This window comes from Streptopelia decaocto, assembly GCF_964273445.1.
Source record: "Streptopelia decaocto genome assembly, chromosome: 18".
Classification (NCBI taxonomy): Eukaryota; Metazoa; Chordata; class Aves; order Columbiformes; family Columbidae; genus Streptopelia; species Streptopelia decaocto.
Window position 1 is genome coordinate 5,938,152 of NC_138673.1, and position 15,190 is coordinate 5,953,341.

Here is a 15,190-nt window from a genome sequence, read left to right on the forward strand (position 1 = left end):
TGGTGTCCCCGCCCAGCGAACCAATGGGGTGCGTGCGCGCATGCGCGGCCGGCCGGCGCCGGGCGCGCGTCGCGGGCTGAGGCGGAGGGAGGGGGTAAGATGGCGGCGCCCGTCCTGCTGCGAGTGTCGGTGCCGCGCTGGGAGCGGGTGGCCCGCTCCGCCGTGTGCGCGGCCGGCATCCTGCTCTCCCTCTACGCCTGCCATCTGGAGCGGGAGAAGGGCCGCGACCTCCACTACCAGGCCCTGTGCGACCTCAGCGAGCGGGTCCGCTGCTCCGCCGCCATCACCTCCAGGTGAGGCGGGGATGGGACCCGGCGGCGCCGCCGCCTCAGGGAGAAGGGGCTGGGGGGTGTGGGGAGCGGTGGGGCCCGGAGCGCTGCCTCCGCTGCCTCCGGGGTTAAGGCGGGGGCTGCTGGGGGTCCGGCCGGCTCTGTGAGGGGGGCGGCGGCCGCGGGCCGGGGCTTGTCCCGGGGCGGGGGTTCCCTGAGGCGTGAAGGGACCCGGGAGCCGGGCCTGTGCTGGGGCCACGGGGCGGGCGGGCCGGGGGCGGCGGGGCTCCCGGTTTCAGCAGCCCCTTGGCTGGGGGGTTGGTGTGGGAACGGGTTTATGTGGGGATCACTACGGGCTGGAGTGTGAGACACCCGCGATTTTTGTGTTGTAATCAGTGGCAATTAGCTGGAGTGACAGGCGTTTTAGTGGCGAATGCAGGTTAGAGTGAAAATGCTGCGGGTGTGACTAGTGGTTGAGGCCAACATAAACACGGACAATTGTAGATTATTTGATTTGGGTTGTTTTAATTGGAGTAACTGAATTGCATTTTCATTATAATGGTCCCTGGCAGCACAGAAGATTGCTTTTGTGATACAGAGGATGTTCTTAATTAAAGAAATATCAGCATGCCCCAGCAGCAAATGTTCAGTCCAAATCTTGATTTATTTTCCAGGTTTCCTGTCAGTAATTACTTGAGCTGTTGTGTTCTATTTGACAGTGGTTCTCCTTTCTTTTAGGAGAGTTGCTGTATAAATTTTCATATGCTGCTAGCTTGACTTAAGTAACCAGTTGATTAAATTACAATAATGAAAAGAGTTAGTCTGCTGGATAGTTACAAGTGCTACCAGTATAAACATGCTACAGGAAATGCTTTGGGGTGTAATTTGGACATGAAACTCTTCTAAAAGCCTGTTCTCAAGTATTTCAACTAAAGAAATAAGATGATTTTTCAGCAGTCTCAAAACTGTTTTGCGTGTGTGTGAATCTATATATAGGTATATAAAGATATATGTAATGAGCTGGAAAGGGGAGGGGTTGGATTCTTCAGGAAATGTATATCTTAAGTGCTTCCTCTTTTTTTAATGATAACTTTTTAATTATTGTATTAGTGCCTTCAGCTGAATGCGAACTTGAGTTTGGTTTTGTTTTTCTTGCAGTGTAACCTGTGTAAAAGCTGTCACCGTTTTTATAAAGGTACTTGCTGTATTATCATAACGAGCCAATGGGCGAGGATATGTCTATATTCTGTCAGGGTGGAAGCTGGTTGCATTGTTTGGTAAAACATACAGGGAACTTTTCTTCTTAAAACCACTTCTGTGGTGACAGAGATGGGATTGTGTAATGTTACACAAAGATGTGTATCTGTGGATGTCTGAAAGGAGGCTCTTGTGACTGAATGAGGGATTTAACTCTGCTTTTCTGCCTGTCATCAGATAATCTGCAGTTTGGGAAGGTGATTGTTCATCTCTCTGTTTGAGAAGTGTCCTGAATTGAGAAGTTTCAAGAAGACTTCAATAAGCTTGACAGAAAGCTTAAACTTTAAGAATAAAATTATGCGTAGGCTACTGTGATTAAACCTCAAATTGTCAATAATCTAAATTTTACTACAGCTATAGAGGTAAAAAGAGAATAACAGGAATTTAAGCACCTAAGTAGCCTCTGTAGTCTGCTTTTGTGTAGAATTGGTCCTTCATTAGCTTTTTAATGCTGCTATTGAGACAGGGAATTTGAAGTAATAGTTTTAATGCATGTTTACTAAACTCGTTGAAGAAGTAAAATAATTCCAATTATACTTTGGGTATTTCTAATTATGAAGTAATGCCTGGTAATTATAGTGTTCATTAGCAGAGCTGCAGCTGAAATGTTGAGTGTGCCATGGTGAGACCTGTAAATACTTTACTGTAGGAATTCTATATGTGAATGGTTAGGGATAAAACCAACTAAAATCTCACTAGTAGTTGCTAGGAGAATTGTGCTTAAAGACTGAAATATTGCAAATGTCAGGATAGCTCAGGGTAGTGACAGCAGGTGGTAAAATGAGTTTGTGGAAAAGGAGTGTGCAAGTTCTGTTCAGTCAAACCATATTTGGAGAAGAATGTGCTTTCAATGCCATACAGGGCCCAGACAAAAGAGGAACATTGCTTTAAAAGTAAGGCCAGAGGGCAAGCTGTTAAACTCTGGAGTAGGGATATCACTGACAGAAATCAAACTTATTCTCCATGTTGCCACAGCTCCCCATCCATCAGTCATTCTCTCTCCAGTTGAATATTCCTTGTTACTGCTACGTGACCGAAGTTTCTCCGAAACTTGATTTCTTAAAGGAACTTCTGACTACAATTTAGATTTTGCCAGGACAGTAGAGTTTCAGATATTGTTGTCACAAGTAATGCACGTTTCACTTCCCTAAGTTTCTTTTCTCATTAAGCTATTACACTAGCAATCACAAATTATTTGATTACCAGAGTTAACTCTGCAGCCTTAAATCGGTGACAAACTTGTACTTTGTGGCTTTTTCTGGCTTCTAGGTTGTTACATTCCAAGTTCCATCAGCAAATCTAGCTTAAATAAAAAGTCACACAACTAAATGAAGAATCTTCACATTTTGACTGGTGACCCCAGCAGTGGACTGAGTTTAAAAAGCACACCTGGTGCTGGATTAATTTTAAATGTAGAGAATCATTAGAATTAGGGTATTCCTCCCTTAGCTGAGTTACTTTGTAACTGAGTTCTGGTCTTTGAGGAGGACTTTTTTCCCCTAATAAGCTGTTAGTATTTCCAAGTCTTGCTTTTAAGCCAGATCTGGTGTTGGCACAACAGTGAGAACAGAAATGTTGTAAAAATTACCAGCATGCAGAGGGAGGAGCATGGAAAATCTTAAATCAGAGACTGACTCATCCAGAAGATGATGTTGGAGAGATACCTTCCTAGTATCTTTTATTCAAAATTGATAGCAACTGGTATAAGGTGAGAAATGGTAAAAGTGGTTTTATGCAGGTTGCAGAAAAGCTTGTCTGGGCCCTTCTTGTGAACCAGTGCATGCAAATGAGGCCCGTGTGCCTTTTTTTTCCCCCCTAATATTACTGGTTTTGCAAGGCTTGGCTCTTTTCTAGTCAGCAATATCTTTAATCTTAGCCAAGTAGTTTTTGTGAGGCATCTTCAGTTCTCTACAGAAAAAGATAGAAGTTTGGTTAAAGTGCAGAAGGGCAGAGTGTAGCACAGCTGGTGGTCATTCAACAGGAACATATTTGTGGTTCTTAAGCTGCCAAAAGAGTTTACATGAAATTGTTGCCTCCTGAGACTCCACTGTAATCTGTTCTGTAATTTTAAATTGGTTGGTGTTCATTTCTGAGGTTTGCAAATTGTTAGATAGCAGGTGTCACAGTGCTTTTTTCAATTATTCTGTAGCAAGGATTCATTCTTTTTTCTGTCTGAGGGAAGGTTTGATGCTCTCTTTTAATTTTATGTCAAAATATAACAAAGGATACAAATTACTAAAGTTTTATAGAAACAGACTCGGTGCTTAAAGGGGAGGGAACGGGACTCAAAGTAGTACCTGTGCTGAGGGGAGAAAGCCCTCCTGTGTGAGCTAAGGTTATCTGTGCCATCTGGGTGGCCAGGCAGCACGTGGGCAAATAGGACTGGGACAGAGCGGATAGATAATGGACTGGACTGGGGAGACTGGAGGGGTGAGCCCAGAGGGGTCTGGTTACTGTGTGCTGGGGAAGGAAAGGGTTTCAGGAACGTTTGTAGAAAACCAGCTTCACTAGTTCTTAAAGCAAGTTCACTAGTTCTTAAAGCAAATTGTTCCCAAAACAGCAGAAGCTGGTAGTTCAAGTGATTTTTTTGTCTCATCTTTTTAATGCAAAATTGATGACTTCAGACTGGTAGAATGCAGAGTGGCTGAGGTGCATCTTTTATAAAATACAGGAGTGTCCTAACTACATGAGGTTTTTTTCAGCCTTGCAGCTATCTGATCTTGAACATATGTATTTTTTGCTTTTCATAAATGTATAATTTCTAGCTTGTCTGGAGTTTGCAATAGTGCTGAAAAATCTTTTGCCTGATGCAAAGTAAATTTCACAAAGTGCCTGTAGTTCAAATTCAGACTTCATTTATGACAGCTTAATAGAAGAGATTATGTGGAAGAAATACAATGCTGTTGGCTTGTAGCTTGAATAAGCAGTGCTTCTGTAAAGACTGCTATAAAAGAATTAACCATTGTCTGCTTGAGGTTTTGCTGATCTAGACACTGAGATTTTTTCAGACTATTTCTGAGATAGAGCTGGAGGATATATAGAACAAAATGCCATTTGTTTATGGTAAATACTGCTAAGAGATTTAAACATGAAATTAAGTGAATAAAAAATTTGGGGCACTCTTGGCAAGCTTACAAATGGGAATTTTTAATCTCTTTTTTTTTTTTTTTTTCTTGTGGCTTATAATTGAAGGCTTTTGCTTTATTAAAACTGTTAGAGTGGCCTAAATGACCTTGTAACCATGAACCATGTTTAATCCAAAATCCTCTAGTGAAGCTGTACAAAAACTGCAACCAAAGTTTCTTAACATTACTGAGTATGAAAGTGCTCCAGATCCTTTGACCTTTATATGAGCAGGCGATGTGTGCGCACAGGCCAGCTGTTCTCCCCTCCCGAGAACTTCCATTCTGTACCACAACTTATCTCAGAAGTCAGATGGCGCTTAAGGAAATGTGCATATCACTTATCAAGTGTAACCTTATTTTAGAAAATAATATTTATTGTTTCCTCAGGGTTACCACAAAGTGGTAAGTGGTGCTTGCTGTTTGATAACACAATAATGCTTATGGAGTGAAAACTAATCCTGAAATTAGGGGCTTTAAGTAATTTACTACTACTCAGGTAACAAAACTTGAGTTCTTTACTTACAGTTCTCTGAAAATATAGTATTTTTCTATTATTGTTTGCCCTTTTCATTGCAGCAAACCTAAAAATTGAGAGAAAGAAATGTGTTGGAAAACCCGCTGAAATGCAGGGTGTTCTCATCATACATGCCATTTAGTAACCTGGTGTCCAGAAGGATTTGATGGCATTTTCCACCAGGCATTTAGGAGACGGGAATGTGCACTGGGAAGTACGAGGTGTGTGTTTTGTTCAAGGCATCTGCTACTCTCGAGATGTGATACTGTAGCCAGCTGGACTTGACCTCATCTAGTATGGCTATTTTCAGGTTAAAATGAATATACAATAGTTCTTTTCCTGACGTGAGAACTAGGGATTGTCAAGTGAAACGAAGGTGATGTGGTTCTGGAATTCATCAGTGGGGGATGTTGTGGAGGTCAAATATATGTGCTCAGAAAACATCTGGGAGGGCTGCAAGGTGGGCTACTGAGCGTGGTGATGCAAGTGAAACTCCTGTTTAGAAGTTTCTTAAGCTCAGTCTTACCTTAGTGATGATTGAGGTCAAGGGGGGCATCTTGGGGGATCTGTAGGAAACTGTCAGAATTGGGGTGCTTGGCTAGAAAAAACAGTATAGCATTTCTTACAGAGAGTGGGTAAGATGATAATCTGATTCCTGACTATATACTTTTGTTTGTTGGCAGGCTTGCAATTCTGTTGCTTTTTGAGCTAATCTTGATAACTCTTACAGCTTTTAACTTGTTAGGGAGGTTTTTTACTTGTCCTTTAGAATGGCTGAGATGCCAGTGTACTGCAGCAGGTGCTCCTGGTTGCCTTTCTGCCAGCGGTATTGTCTCTGCTAAATTATGTTAAAATGTTTAGAGTTGAAGCGTACTCCCATAATACGCTGTTCTGGAACACAGAGGATATTCATGATTATGCAAAAGAGGTAATGATTTAACATTACAAGATTCTTCTTGGAGATAATGTCACTTGAGGATCAAAATGACCTCAGTTGTTCTTGTCTTTCTGTTAAGAAGTGTCAAGTTTGTGCAAATACAGCTTTAAACTTCTAAAAGTGCAGCACTTCTGAACTTTGTTAAATATCACAAACCAAAAGGGACACTGTTTAGAGGGTGGAAGTGATTTTTTTAGACCTCCTTTTGATAAAAGGAAATGCACCTTGGACTCAGGGTCACTGTAGTGTTCAGTTTTAGATATTGGAAAAATATATGAACAGATCGAAACACTTTGAGTTTCTTGAATCACTAATCTGAAAAATTTTTTCAAGACCCTTCAAAGTCTCACCTGCAAATGAGAAGCGACTCAGATGGAACAGGGAGGGAAGTCGAGTGACTTAAAACATGAAGGAAGATGTCTTTATTTTAAAACTTCCTTGAATTAGTTGAGATTGCCTTTTGTTTTCACTAGGAGTGAGGCTGGGGTGTGGCGGAGCTGGGCTTGCCAGGGTGTTTGTCAGCGGGCTCTGAATCACGCAGGGCGACTCTGGCCCGATTTTAACAACACTTGCTGCTGCAGGGACGGGAGCCACAGGGCAGTCCCAGAACAAAGCTGATGTTGGACAAGGCTTTTCTCTTGCTGTGCAAGCAATTTTTCAATTAGTTCATTTTACTTAGTATTATGTGTCTAAAAAAATGATCCAAGTTAATGATAGTCCTTGTAAATTATCTGCTTTATAAGAAAGGCAAGTTCCATGAAGAAATTCAGAGCAGTTTATAGTCCCTTTTAGTGATGTTTAATTCTTGGAGTTTATTCTGTTAGGACTGCAGTCTTTCTTCTTGCTAGTTGTTTGTCAAATGCTTTTGATTTTCAAAGTTACCATTAACTCAGCTGTGATCAGGAAGATTATCATACTCAGTCTTCTTCCTTCTTCCAATTGCTCGCAAAAGTACTTGGTTCACGGGCCATTTTAGTGGGTTTTGTGAACTTCTTGATAGAATTAGGAGACAATTTACCCTCTTCAGTAGAGAAATTAGATGGAGATAGAAATATACAAAATATTTTGCTTTTCAGTTTGCAGAAAACTTCCTCGCACTTCAAACCTTATAAGGCTGGAAGAAGTGCTGCTTCTTTAACCCCAGGGTTCTTAGCTGTCTCAAGGTGTGGGGAATAAGATGTGAGATTAGAGCTGTGCTCCACGGACTGAAATGTGATACTTGATGTCCTTAAAGCTACTACAAGGCCAACAAGATACTTAATGAACGACTGCATGTGGAAAAAGCTTTCACCATGCTCTGACCTTCTTGCAGCTATGAACAGAGATTACTTGAGGACACTGACTGCCGGGAAGGGCTTGAACTCATTACCTCTCCATTAGCAACATTTCATTCACTTGCAGAATAACTGTGGGGTCAGATTCTGTAACCTAAAATATTTCTGATGTTTTTAAGCTTGATTTCACTCTCAAACCCAAGAGGATCTCATGAGCATCAGAAGTCAGAGCATATAGGTAGGGCAGGGAGAGGGCAGGAACTCAGGATCCTGCAGTTGACAGACGTGCTTTTTAGGAATTGGTACCTAATTTTCCGTGCAGTTTCTGGGGGAGAAGAGCATAAGACTTGGTTATAATAGTTAATTGCAGACAGTTACTAAGTTTGAATTGAAATTCAAATATATTTTGAAAATATTGCACAAATGGCCATGAGATTATGCAGTATTTTGGAGATTGTATTAAGTCGTATTTGTCGTGGCACCTTTCTCCTGTGAGGAAACTGCTTGTAACATGGTGGTAGCTTTTCGCTGGTCTCAGGTGTGTGGTGAAGTACACCAGCAATGTTCCTGTGCCCTGCACAGAGCAAACCTGTGCTTGGTTTACTAGAACCATTGCCTCTAGTGCAACAGTCTATGAGGAAACCATACGCTAGTGTTTTGTGCTGCAACAGCACTGAGGAACTGCACTTCTTTATATCTGGTTATGTGACAGTTAACCTGGTAATGTAAACCTAGCTTTGCATTTATGTAGCTCTTGACCCTATGCTCCAAAGTCACGCTGGCAGATGTCCTAATGTTCTCTTGTAAGTGAATTAAGTTGCGTGTTAATGTAGTGTTAACTTCTTTTCATATTTTCAAGTGACACCAACAAATACGGTCCTCACTTTGCTTTTACAAACAGTCTGCCTTAGGGCATCAAATTAGTGGTTTCTAGCACAAACATATTTGCAAATTTAGCCTTTTAGCCACCTTATTGCAGTAGCAGTTTTGTAGGGCTTGTGCCACTTTCTGCCTTCTGGCTATAAAATTGAAAATCGCTTTGTGGCTCAGGTACTAGTTCAAAATGTCTCGCAGTGCCAGGGCTTGAACAAACAAGCTCTGTGAATGTTATGGTACCATCCCCAGCTTGTCTGCTTGTCAGAGTTGGGCTCCTCCTGAGGTGTTAGGCTGGTCAGGAGCAGCTGAAGTGCAAATGTTCTGATCTTGCTCTGGGGCCAGCGAGGTAAGTGCTGGTAACATGTGAACATTCTTCCTCAGCTGTATAGTGAGCAAGTGTCCAGCTTGCTGCGGTGGAGGGAACTGCTGAAGCAATCCTTGGAAAAAGGAAGCATTTATTTGACAAAAGAGCTTTGAACTAAAGACCAAGGCAGCAGATGTGCTATTTGGTGATGTTGCGATTGTGCGAACTTGGTAGTTCCCACTGTGCCAAATAACTTTGCTCAGCAAGGTGTGGGATAAAGCTGTACCAAGTGTGCTCCCTGTTGCAAACTGCTTGGTTTTCTAAGATACCCTTGAACTTCACATAGGGCTGCAGCTGTCATGTCAGAATATATGTATCTAATTTTTTTTCGACAGCAATGAATTGAAAATACTGATGTAAAGCAATAGGTACTCAAATACAATTTAATTAGTTTCACTGTTTTACAGATGGGGTCGAGGATTCGGTCTGTTGGGTTCCATCTTTGGAAAGGACAGTGCAATAAATCAGTCAAACAGTGTTTTTGGACTCGTGTTTTATATACTACAGATGCTACTTGGTAAGTATTAATTCAGTTTGGAGCCTAAAATATGTAACAGGTCTGTGGTGATGAAAGAGGAGTGCATTATGCATTGCACAATCTGCAAGAGACCAGACAAATGCATGTGATTTTTCTTTTTAGCACCAATCTAACGATACATCTGTCCAAAGGGCTTAAAACCCCAACTGATAACAAGAGCAATTTCATTTTCTCCTGCTATGCTGTTAATAATATAAATGTCAGGAGAGTTGCTGCACTGGTATTTTCACTTAAATGATTTAGCATTGGATTGCACAATAGAAAAGAGAGGAAATAAAAATGGAATTTACAAGTTTTGCAGGAGTAACAGACACAGCAGGCAAAACAAGTGCATGAAATGTAATGTATGCCTATTTCTTCATAACTATATGCTCTGCTATAAAGCTATTAATATTTATAGGCATAACTTGACCAACCCATAGCTTTCCCATCACTCAGGAACATGCAAGATGGTAAATACTACCCATAGTTCTTACGAAAGGAGTGTCATTCAGAACCTAGAAGCTCCCCTCCAAATAGCGATTTTTCAGCCACCTTGAACTCCCAATATTTTAAAGAGACTGTTATGTGACACAAACTTGCTGAGTAGCCTCTGGTTTGAGTTAGAGCACTTGGGCCTTTTGCTTTGTGTGGAAGGGGGGAGCGAGAGCAGCCGGAGTAACTTTCTCTCTCTTGTTGCAGGTATGACAGCAAGTGCAGTAGCAGCTCTAATCCTCATGACATCCTCCATAGTGTCTGTAGTAGGGTCATTGTACTTGGCGTACATTCTGTACTTCGTGCTGAAGGAATTTTGCATTGTCTGCGTCATCACATATTTGCTGAACTTCATTCTCTTTATCATCAACTACAAACGACTAGTTTATTTGAACGAGGCCTGGAAACGGCAACTCCAACCCAAACAGGAATAACGCCTGTTTGAACTTTTGACTGACAGTCTGAAGACCCAACTTCCATTAAGTTTATTTTGCAGTAATTTTTTATTCTCCATATCAGACACTTTCCCTGAGAATCATAACTGAATTTTTAATTATAAATTTGAAGGGGCCCTAGATAATTTTTTTTGTGCTAATCTTCAACTTTAATATGGTTATGAAAGAAAGCTCTAATGCAATCAAAGACAAGCTTTAACTTTACTTTGAAGGAGTTTTAGCCACAGCAAAATCTAGACTCTCTCTCTTCCCCCTCCACTTGTGAAGTGGGTAACACTTGCTCTAAAATATCCTGTATATAAATTCAGGTATAACAATATGTGATCATGACATTAAATATTCTAGAATAGCATTACCATATTTAATGTTGCCATGTTTACAGTATGTGTATTATTTTTTTTTTAGCTGATGGACTTAGATTTGACTAGGACTTATACTGTAAATAAAATTAGACACATTGGTTTCATCCCTGGAGAATTCACTGTACAATCGGTTTTGTTAGTCTAGGAGCTGTCAGAGTGTTCAGCTAATGGTCGACTGACGCGCTGGAAGGAGTGACCTCTGTAGAGAACACCGCGTGGCTGCACTCGCTGCTAGTGCTTTCGCAAGAATGATAGTTGGGGTTTGTTCCATTTTTATTTTCTATTTTGTCTCCAGTAATGAAAATGGAATTAAAGCTGAAACCTGAAGTATGTTCATTTAACCACAACGTCATTAATTTCTGTACAGAATGAAAATAGCTTAATGTGGTCAACAGAAAGCTGCCTCTGGGATATTACATGCGGATTGGGGGTCGGTGTATCAAAGAGCGTTCTTTAAAAGGACTTAATTTCCGTGCAGAGCTGATTCATTTTTAAACTGCGGTCAGCCAGCCAGTGTTACTAATGTTTGATGTTATATGAATGCTGCAGTATAGAATTGCAATTTGCAGTTGAGGCCACTGCCTGAGCGGGATAACCAAGCAGTGCACTGAAGAAGCAGTTCCTTAATTGATCTTCGTCAGGATCTTTGGTTTGCGCTATATTGGGAAATGAACTTTAGGCCTGACACACGTAACATCTCTTGGAAGGGCAACCTGTGTAGTGGGATATGTAAGTAAATGTGCTCTTGAGAATGAAATATGATATAGTGCTATCATTGCTCTTTCTAATAACTAATTGGAAAAAAAAAATTAAACTGCAGATTTAAACAAAGGAACAAAATTGTAAATGTTGTTTCTGCACTCAGTATTCTAAGGCTGAATGTTAGAAGTGCCTTCTGTCTTAAAATCTTAAACCAAATACTTTGTGTTGAACTTGGCAGGCAGAAGTGTCCTTGCTTTAAAAATGAACAAACAAACAAAATTCCCAGCAAACTTGCTGGGCATAGAAGAGTATTAAGAGATCTATTTTAGTTTTTAGACTGAGAAGTGGTAGCAATATTGTTTCCGTTACCTTAAATCAATGCGATAGAAGGTTGATGATGTGATTTGGAAAAGTGAAATACTTGTGTTTCAGACTCTGTGACACCAAAATGTGTAGGTTCAGCTACTTTCTGTAATTGGTGCTGTGCTGCTTTTTGCCCTTGTCAGCTTCTAAATATGAAGAATTCCAACTGCGTACCCATTTAGTTAAAGAATTAGTTAAACTAATTTTAGAATTATTTTCTTAAACATGAATGTCAGAGAGACACTGATGTTGTATGGCTAAGTGGATTATAAACACTAAGTTGCTGAGGATAAACTTAACTGTGAAACATGCAGTGTTCCATAGAGAAAATAGACATTTTAGATGAAATTCACAAAATAGTATTTAAGTTACTACTGAAGTAATTTTCTGGTTTGTATCAAGGATGTAGGTGGAAACTGCTTTTATGTATAGAGTTCTGTGGTATGAGTAACATCTGTTGCATGTAACACTAAATTACTTGTCCCTCTTGTCTAACAGTTCTAGACAACAATTCATTAAATGCGTTTTGTATTGACCAGAGTATAGTTAAAGCTTGTCTTGATGTTTAGCTCTGTCTCTCAAATGCCTTGAACTTTGATATGAGGGGAGTGAATGATGTTCAACTGGTCCCTCAAGGTTTTACTTTGTTCTTTTACAAGCCTTGGGGCAATATCACAGTTTAATATGTTGTATAGATTTATTTCGATGCATTCCTGTGATCTACGCTAAGGCATCTTTTCATCCAAGGAAGAGGTGAACACGTGCTGCCTGAAATGCTTAGTCGCAGCGCTGATATCTCAGAACAAGCAGCAATGGAGACAAGTGTAATCAATGATGACTTGGTCCAATTTCTGGGTGTAGTACACACCGAAAACAAAAAAGGAAGAAAATCCCCATCAGCTGAAAGTGTAGGTGTTGACTAACTTCACTGTGTCTTGTGCTTGTCTGTGTGGGCATAGTCTGTTAATTCAGTTTGTTTAGTAAAATTGTTTAGGGCCAGATTTTCGGCAGCCACGTCTGCAGTCCTTGTTTGTGTGCACGTAGGGATCAAATGGAAATGGAGTTTGGTCTCTGGAAGAATGTGCAGCTACACTTTGTGCACGATCTTGCAAATCTGATCCTTAATTGTGAACTCTCTTGTCTCGTGTGCGCTTTTCTTGCAGTTACTTTTTACTGGAAGTGATTTGCTAGAAATGGCCCTGTCTCTTCTGCTCTCTCTCTTGTGCTTCAGAAATGCAGTTGGCCTGAATAAAGGGCAAAATAATATTAGCAGTAGAAATTTGGGCCTTTTTGCTTTTAGTTCTTTGACTCTTTCCTCGTTGCTCACAATGATAGAAACAGCATATTTCTTCCAGTAAAATGGCTCAGGTTACAATTAGTAATGTGATGGAAATCTGATGAGTGTTTCATGCAACTGCCCCCAACTGAAACAAATGTCGTGGCGAGTGTGTGACTGATATTGAGCCTTACAAATCCAAAGGCAAATTCTGAGAAATCTTAAGGGTACAAGAATGTGGGTTGAAAAAGCTAGTAAATAATACCTGATGTGGCAGAGGGACGGGAGGGAGTATCATTGCACACATTGCACTTGTGGTTTCAACACTTTCGAGAATGGAGGAGAAAAAATTAATAATCTACCAACAGTGGTTCTGAATTTGGGCTTCCTCCCCTGCTCCGGCTCTCGGAACTTCTGCAGGGAGGGGCTGATTGGAAAGGCCAAAGAACCTCATCCCAAAACCTGCTTAGGAATTAAGCATTCCTGAAATCCTCTTACTGTAAGGTACTTGTTCCTCTTAAGGCCAACGAAGCATTCAAGTCTCATTTAGGAAATGAACGTTCTTGGAACTTTCTTACCGTAAAGCGTTTGCGATGCCAAGGCCGATGAAACATTCCCTACCACCTTTGGTCTCTGAAGTGACAACGAACCTCTCTGTTGGGAGGTTTCTGCGTACTGTAGCACGCCTTTGTCTTCTGCTGTACGGAGTCTTGTGATTGTTCCAAAAGGTCGGTGAGGTGCTTCAGGCAGCACTCAATTCTCTGAATTCCTATGGGCTAAAGTCAAAGGGATATCTAAATAGTTTGGGTTCTGCCGATGTTGTTTGAAAAAGCTGGTCCAGAAAAGATGAAGTATTCTGTTACCATAAAACTGTATTAAGCATGGCCTAAATATTAGGTGTTTATTCTGTATAGTATGTTCCATCAACTATTTATTACTAGTGCTTTAAACTCCAAATTAAACATCCATTTAAATGGAGTCATTGGGCAGATGTTCCTTTTATCAATATAGGCTGAGAGATTCTCTATTGGAGGTTTAGGATACAATTTTGCTAACAGGTAAAACATTGTAAATATGTACGAATTCTATTTGTTGCACATAACTTTTTGGTATAAAAAATAAATGTAGAAATTACCTGTGGACGTCTTGCTGCAATCATTCTTATGCTGCATTCATGCAGTCCAGACATATGAGCTTGAATGAACCCAGAGGCCTTTTTGGACTCAGTCTGAGCCTTAGAAACTGTTTTTAAAGTCAGTACTGTAATTCTGTTTCTAGAAATGTACTAAGTTGTGATTTTTTTTTTTTTCAAAGATATTTTGTGTTAGTGGGTTGAAGCACTTGAGTCCCCAGAAATACCAGTTCACAGAATTTCTGCAGCTTCATCGTGTCTTGTGGAATGTTGTGTGCACATGGGCGTAACGGTTGAGCAGCGTTGACTTGACGCTTTAACTGTTTACAGTTCTTTAAGCAACATGCAAAAGAAAATAATGTTAAGTGTGTTATTTTTATCCCTTCCTGCTTTCCTTGATTCCGTAGATCTGCTTTAACTCCACTCTGACAAGATCACAACCTCTCTGGAAGCTGCTGTGATGTTTTCCTGGATCTGGGGGGAGAGAGTGGTGGGGAGGGGGTGGGTTTACAATTGCACTGGGCTGTTGAGAACAAGCAGGAGCGACAACTCTGAAATGTGTGCTTGCCATACGCGTGGCTATTAAACTTTGCTTCTGTTTTGTTGGACTGAATTATTCTTTTCTGCAAGTGCAAGCCCTGTGTGTGTTATCACGGGGATGCGAGCCCTAGTTTGTGATTCGTTGACAATGTCAAGTCTTTATCCATATTCTGATGGGGCAGCTGTTGGTATGTCGTGTCTGTTGAAATGGGGAAGAAAATGCTTTTAAAAATATGTCTAGAGATTGAGAAGTTGAAATGACTTTCAAACACTGGTAGTGGGGTTAAATACGGTCTTCACTCTTACACCACGGTACATTTGAGCAAGTGTCTTTTTACTATGGATAGACTTTTATATCCTGGGTTCTCAGTTCTATAGAAAATCTGTAAACTTAACACGGTATAACAGTAAGGAATGTTGATAGTATGTTTCTTCTTTTCCCTTAAAAACTCAAGAAAAAATGTTTTGAAGTCAGCAGTAAATATGTATGTCCTTATTGTGGCAGCGTGGAAGGTGTTGGTTTCTACTGTACCTCTCTTTCTTTAGAAGAAAAGAGAATTTGGCCACCACACAACAAAAGAGCAAATATTTTCTTTGTATTTTCTTGAGGTACTAGCAGAAGAGCCAGTTGGAGAAGTAGTAGTTATAGGAACAGTTTCACACAGTGTCCATGAATTGGAATAATGAAACTACATACTTGTGCCAACTTCCAAGATTCAGCAGGCAGCCTCC

At 40.7% G+C, this 15,190-nt stretch overlaps 1 protein-coding gene across 1 annotated transcript; it reads left to right on the forward strand.

The window, feature by feature from the left end:
- The first annotated feature begins 40 nt into the window (after positions 1–40).
- On the forward strand, positions 41–12,053 carry VKORC1L1 (vitamin K epoxide reductase complex subunit 1 like 1). The gene is made up of 3 exons (XM_082068842.1): positions 41–293; positions 9,024–9,133; positions 9,836–12,053. The coding sequence occupies exons 1-3, from the start codon at positions 100–102 to the stop codon at positions 10,060–10,062; spliced, it is 531 nt and encodes a 176-aa protein (XP_081924968.1). The 5' UTR covers positions 41–99; the 3' UTR covers positions 10,063–12,053.
- Positions 12,054–15,190: the final 3,137 nt, after the last annotated feature.

Excerpts from the sequence above, each read along its gene's own strand:
- VKORC1L1 (XM_082068842.1), top strand. The coding sequence starts at position 100 with ATGGCGGCGCCCGTCCTGCTGCGAGTGTCGGTGCCGCGCTGGGAGCGG. Across the intron at positions 294-9,023 it reads TCCGCCGCCATCACCTCCAG|ATGGGGTCGAGGATTCGGTC; the intron begins GTGAGGCGGGGA and ends ACTGTTTTACAG. Across the intron at positions 9,134-9,835 it reads TATACTACAGATGCTACTTG|GTATGACAGCAAGTGCAGTA; the intron begins GTAAGTATTAAT and ends CTCTTGTTGCAG.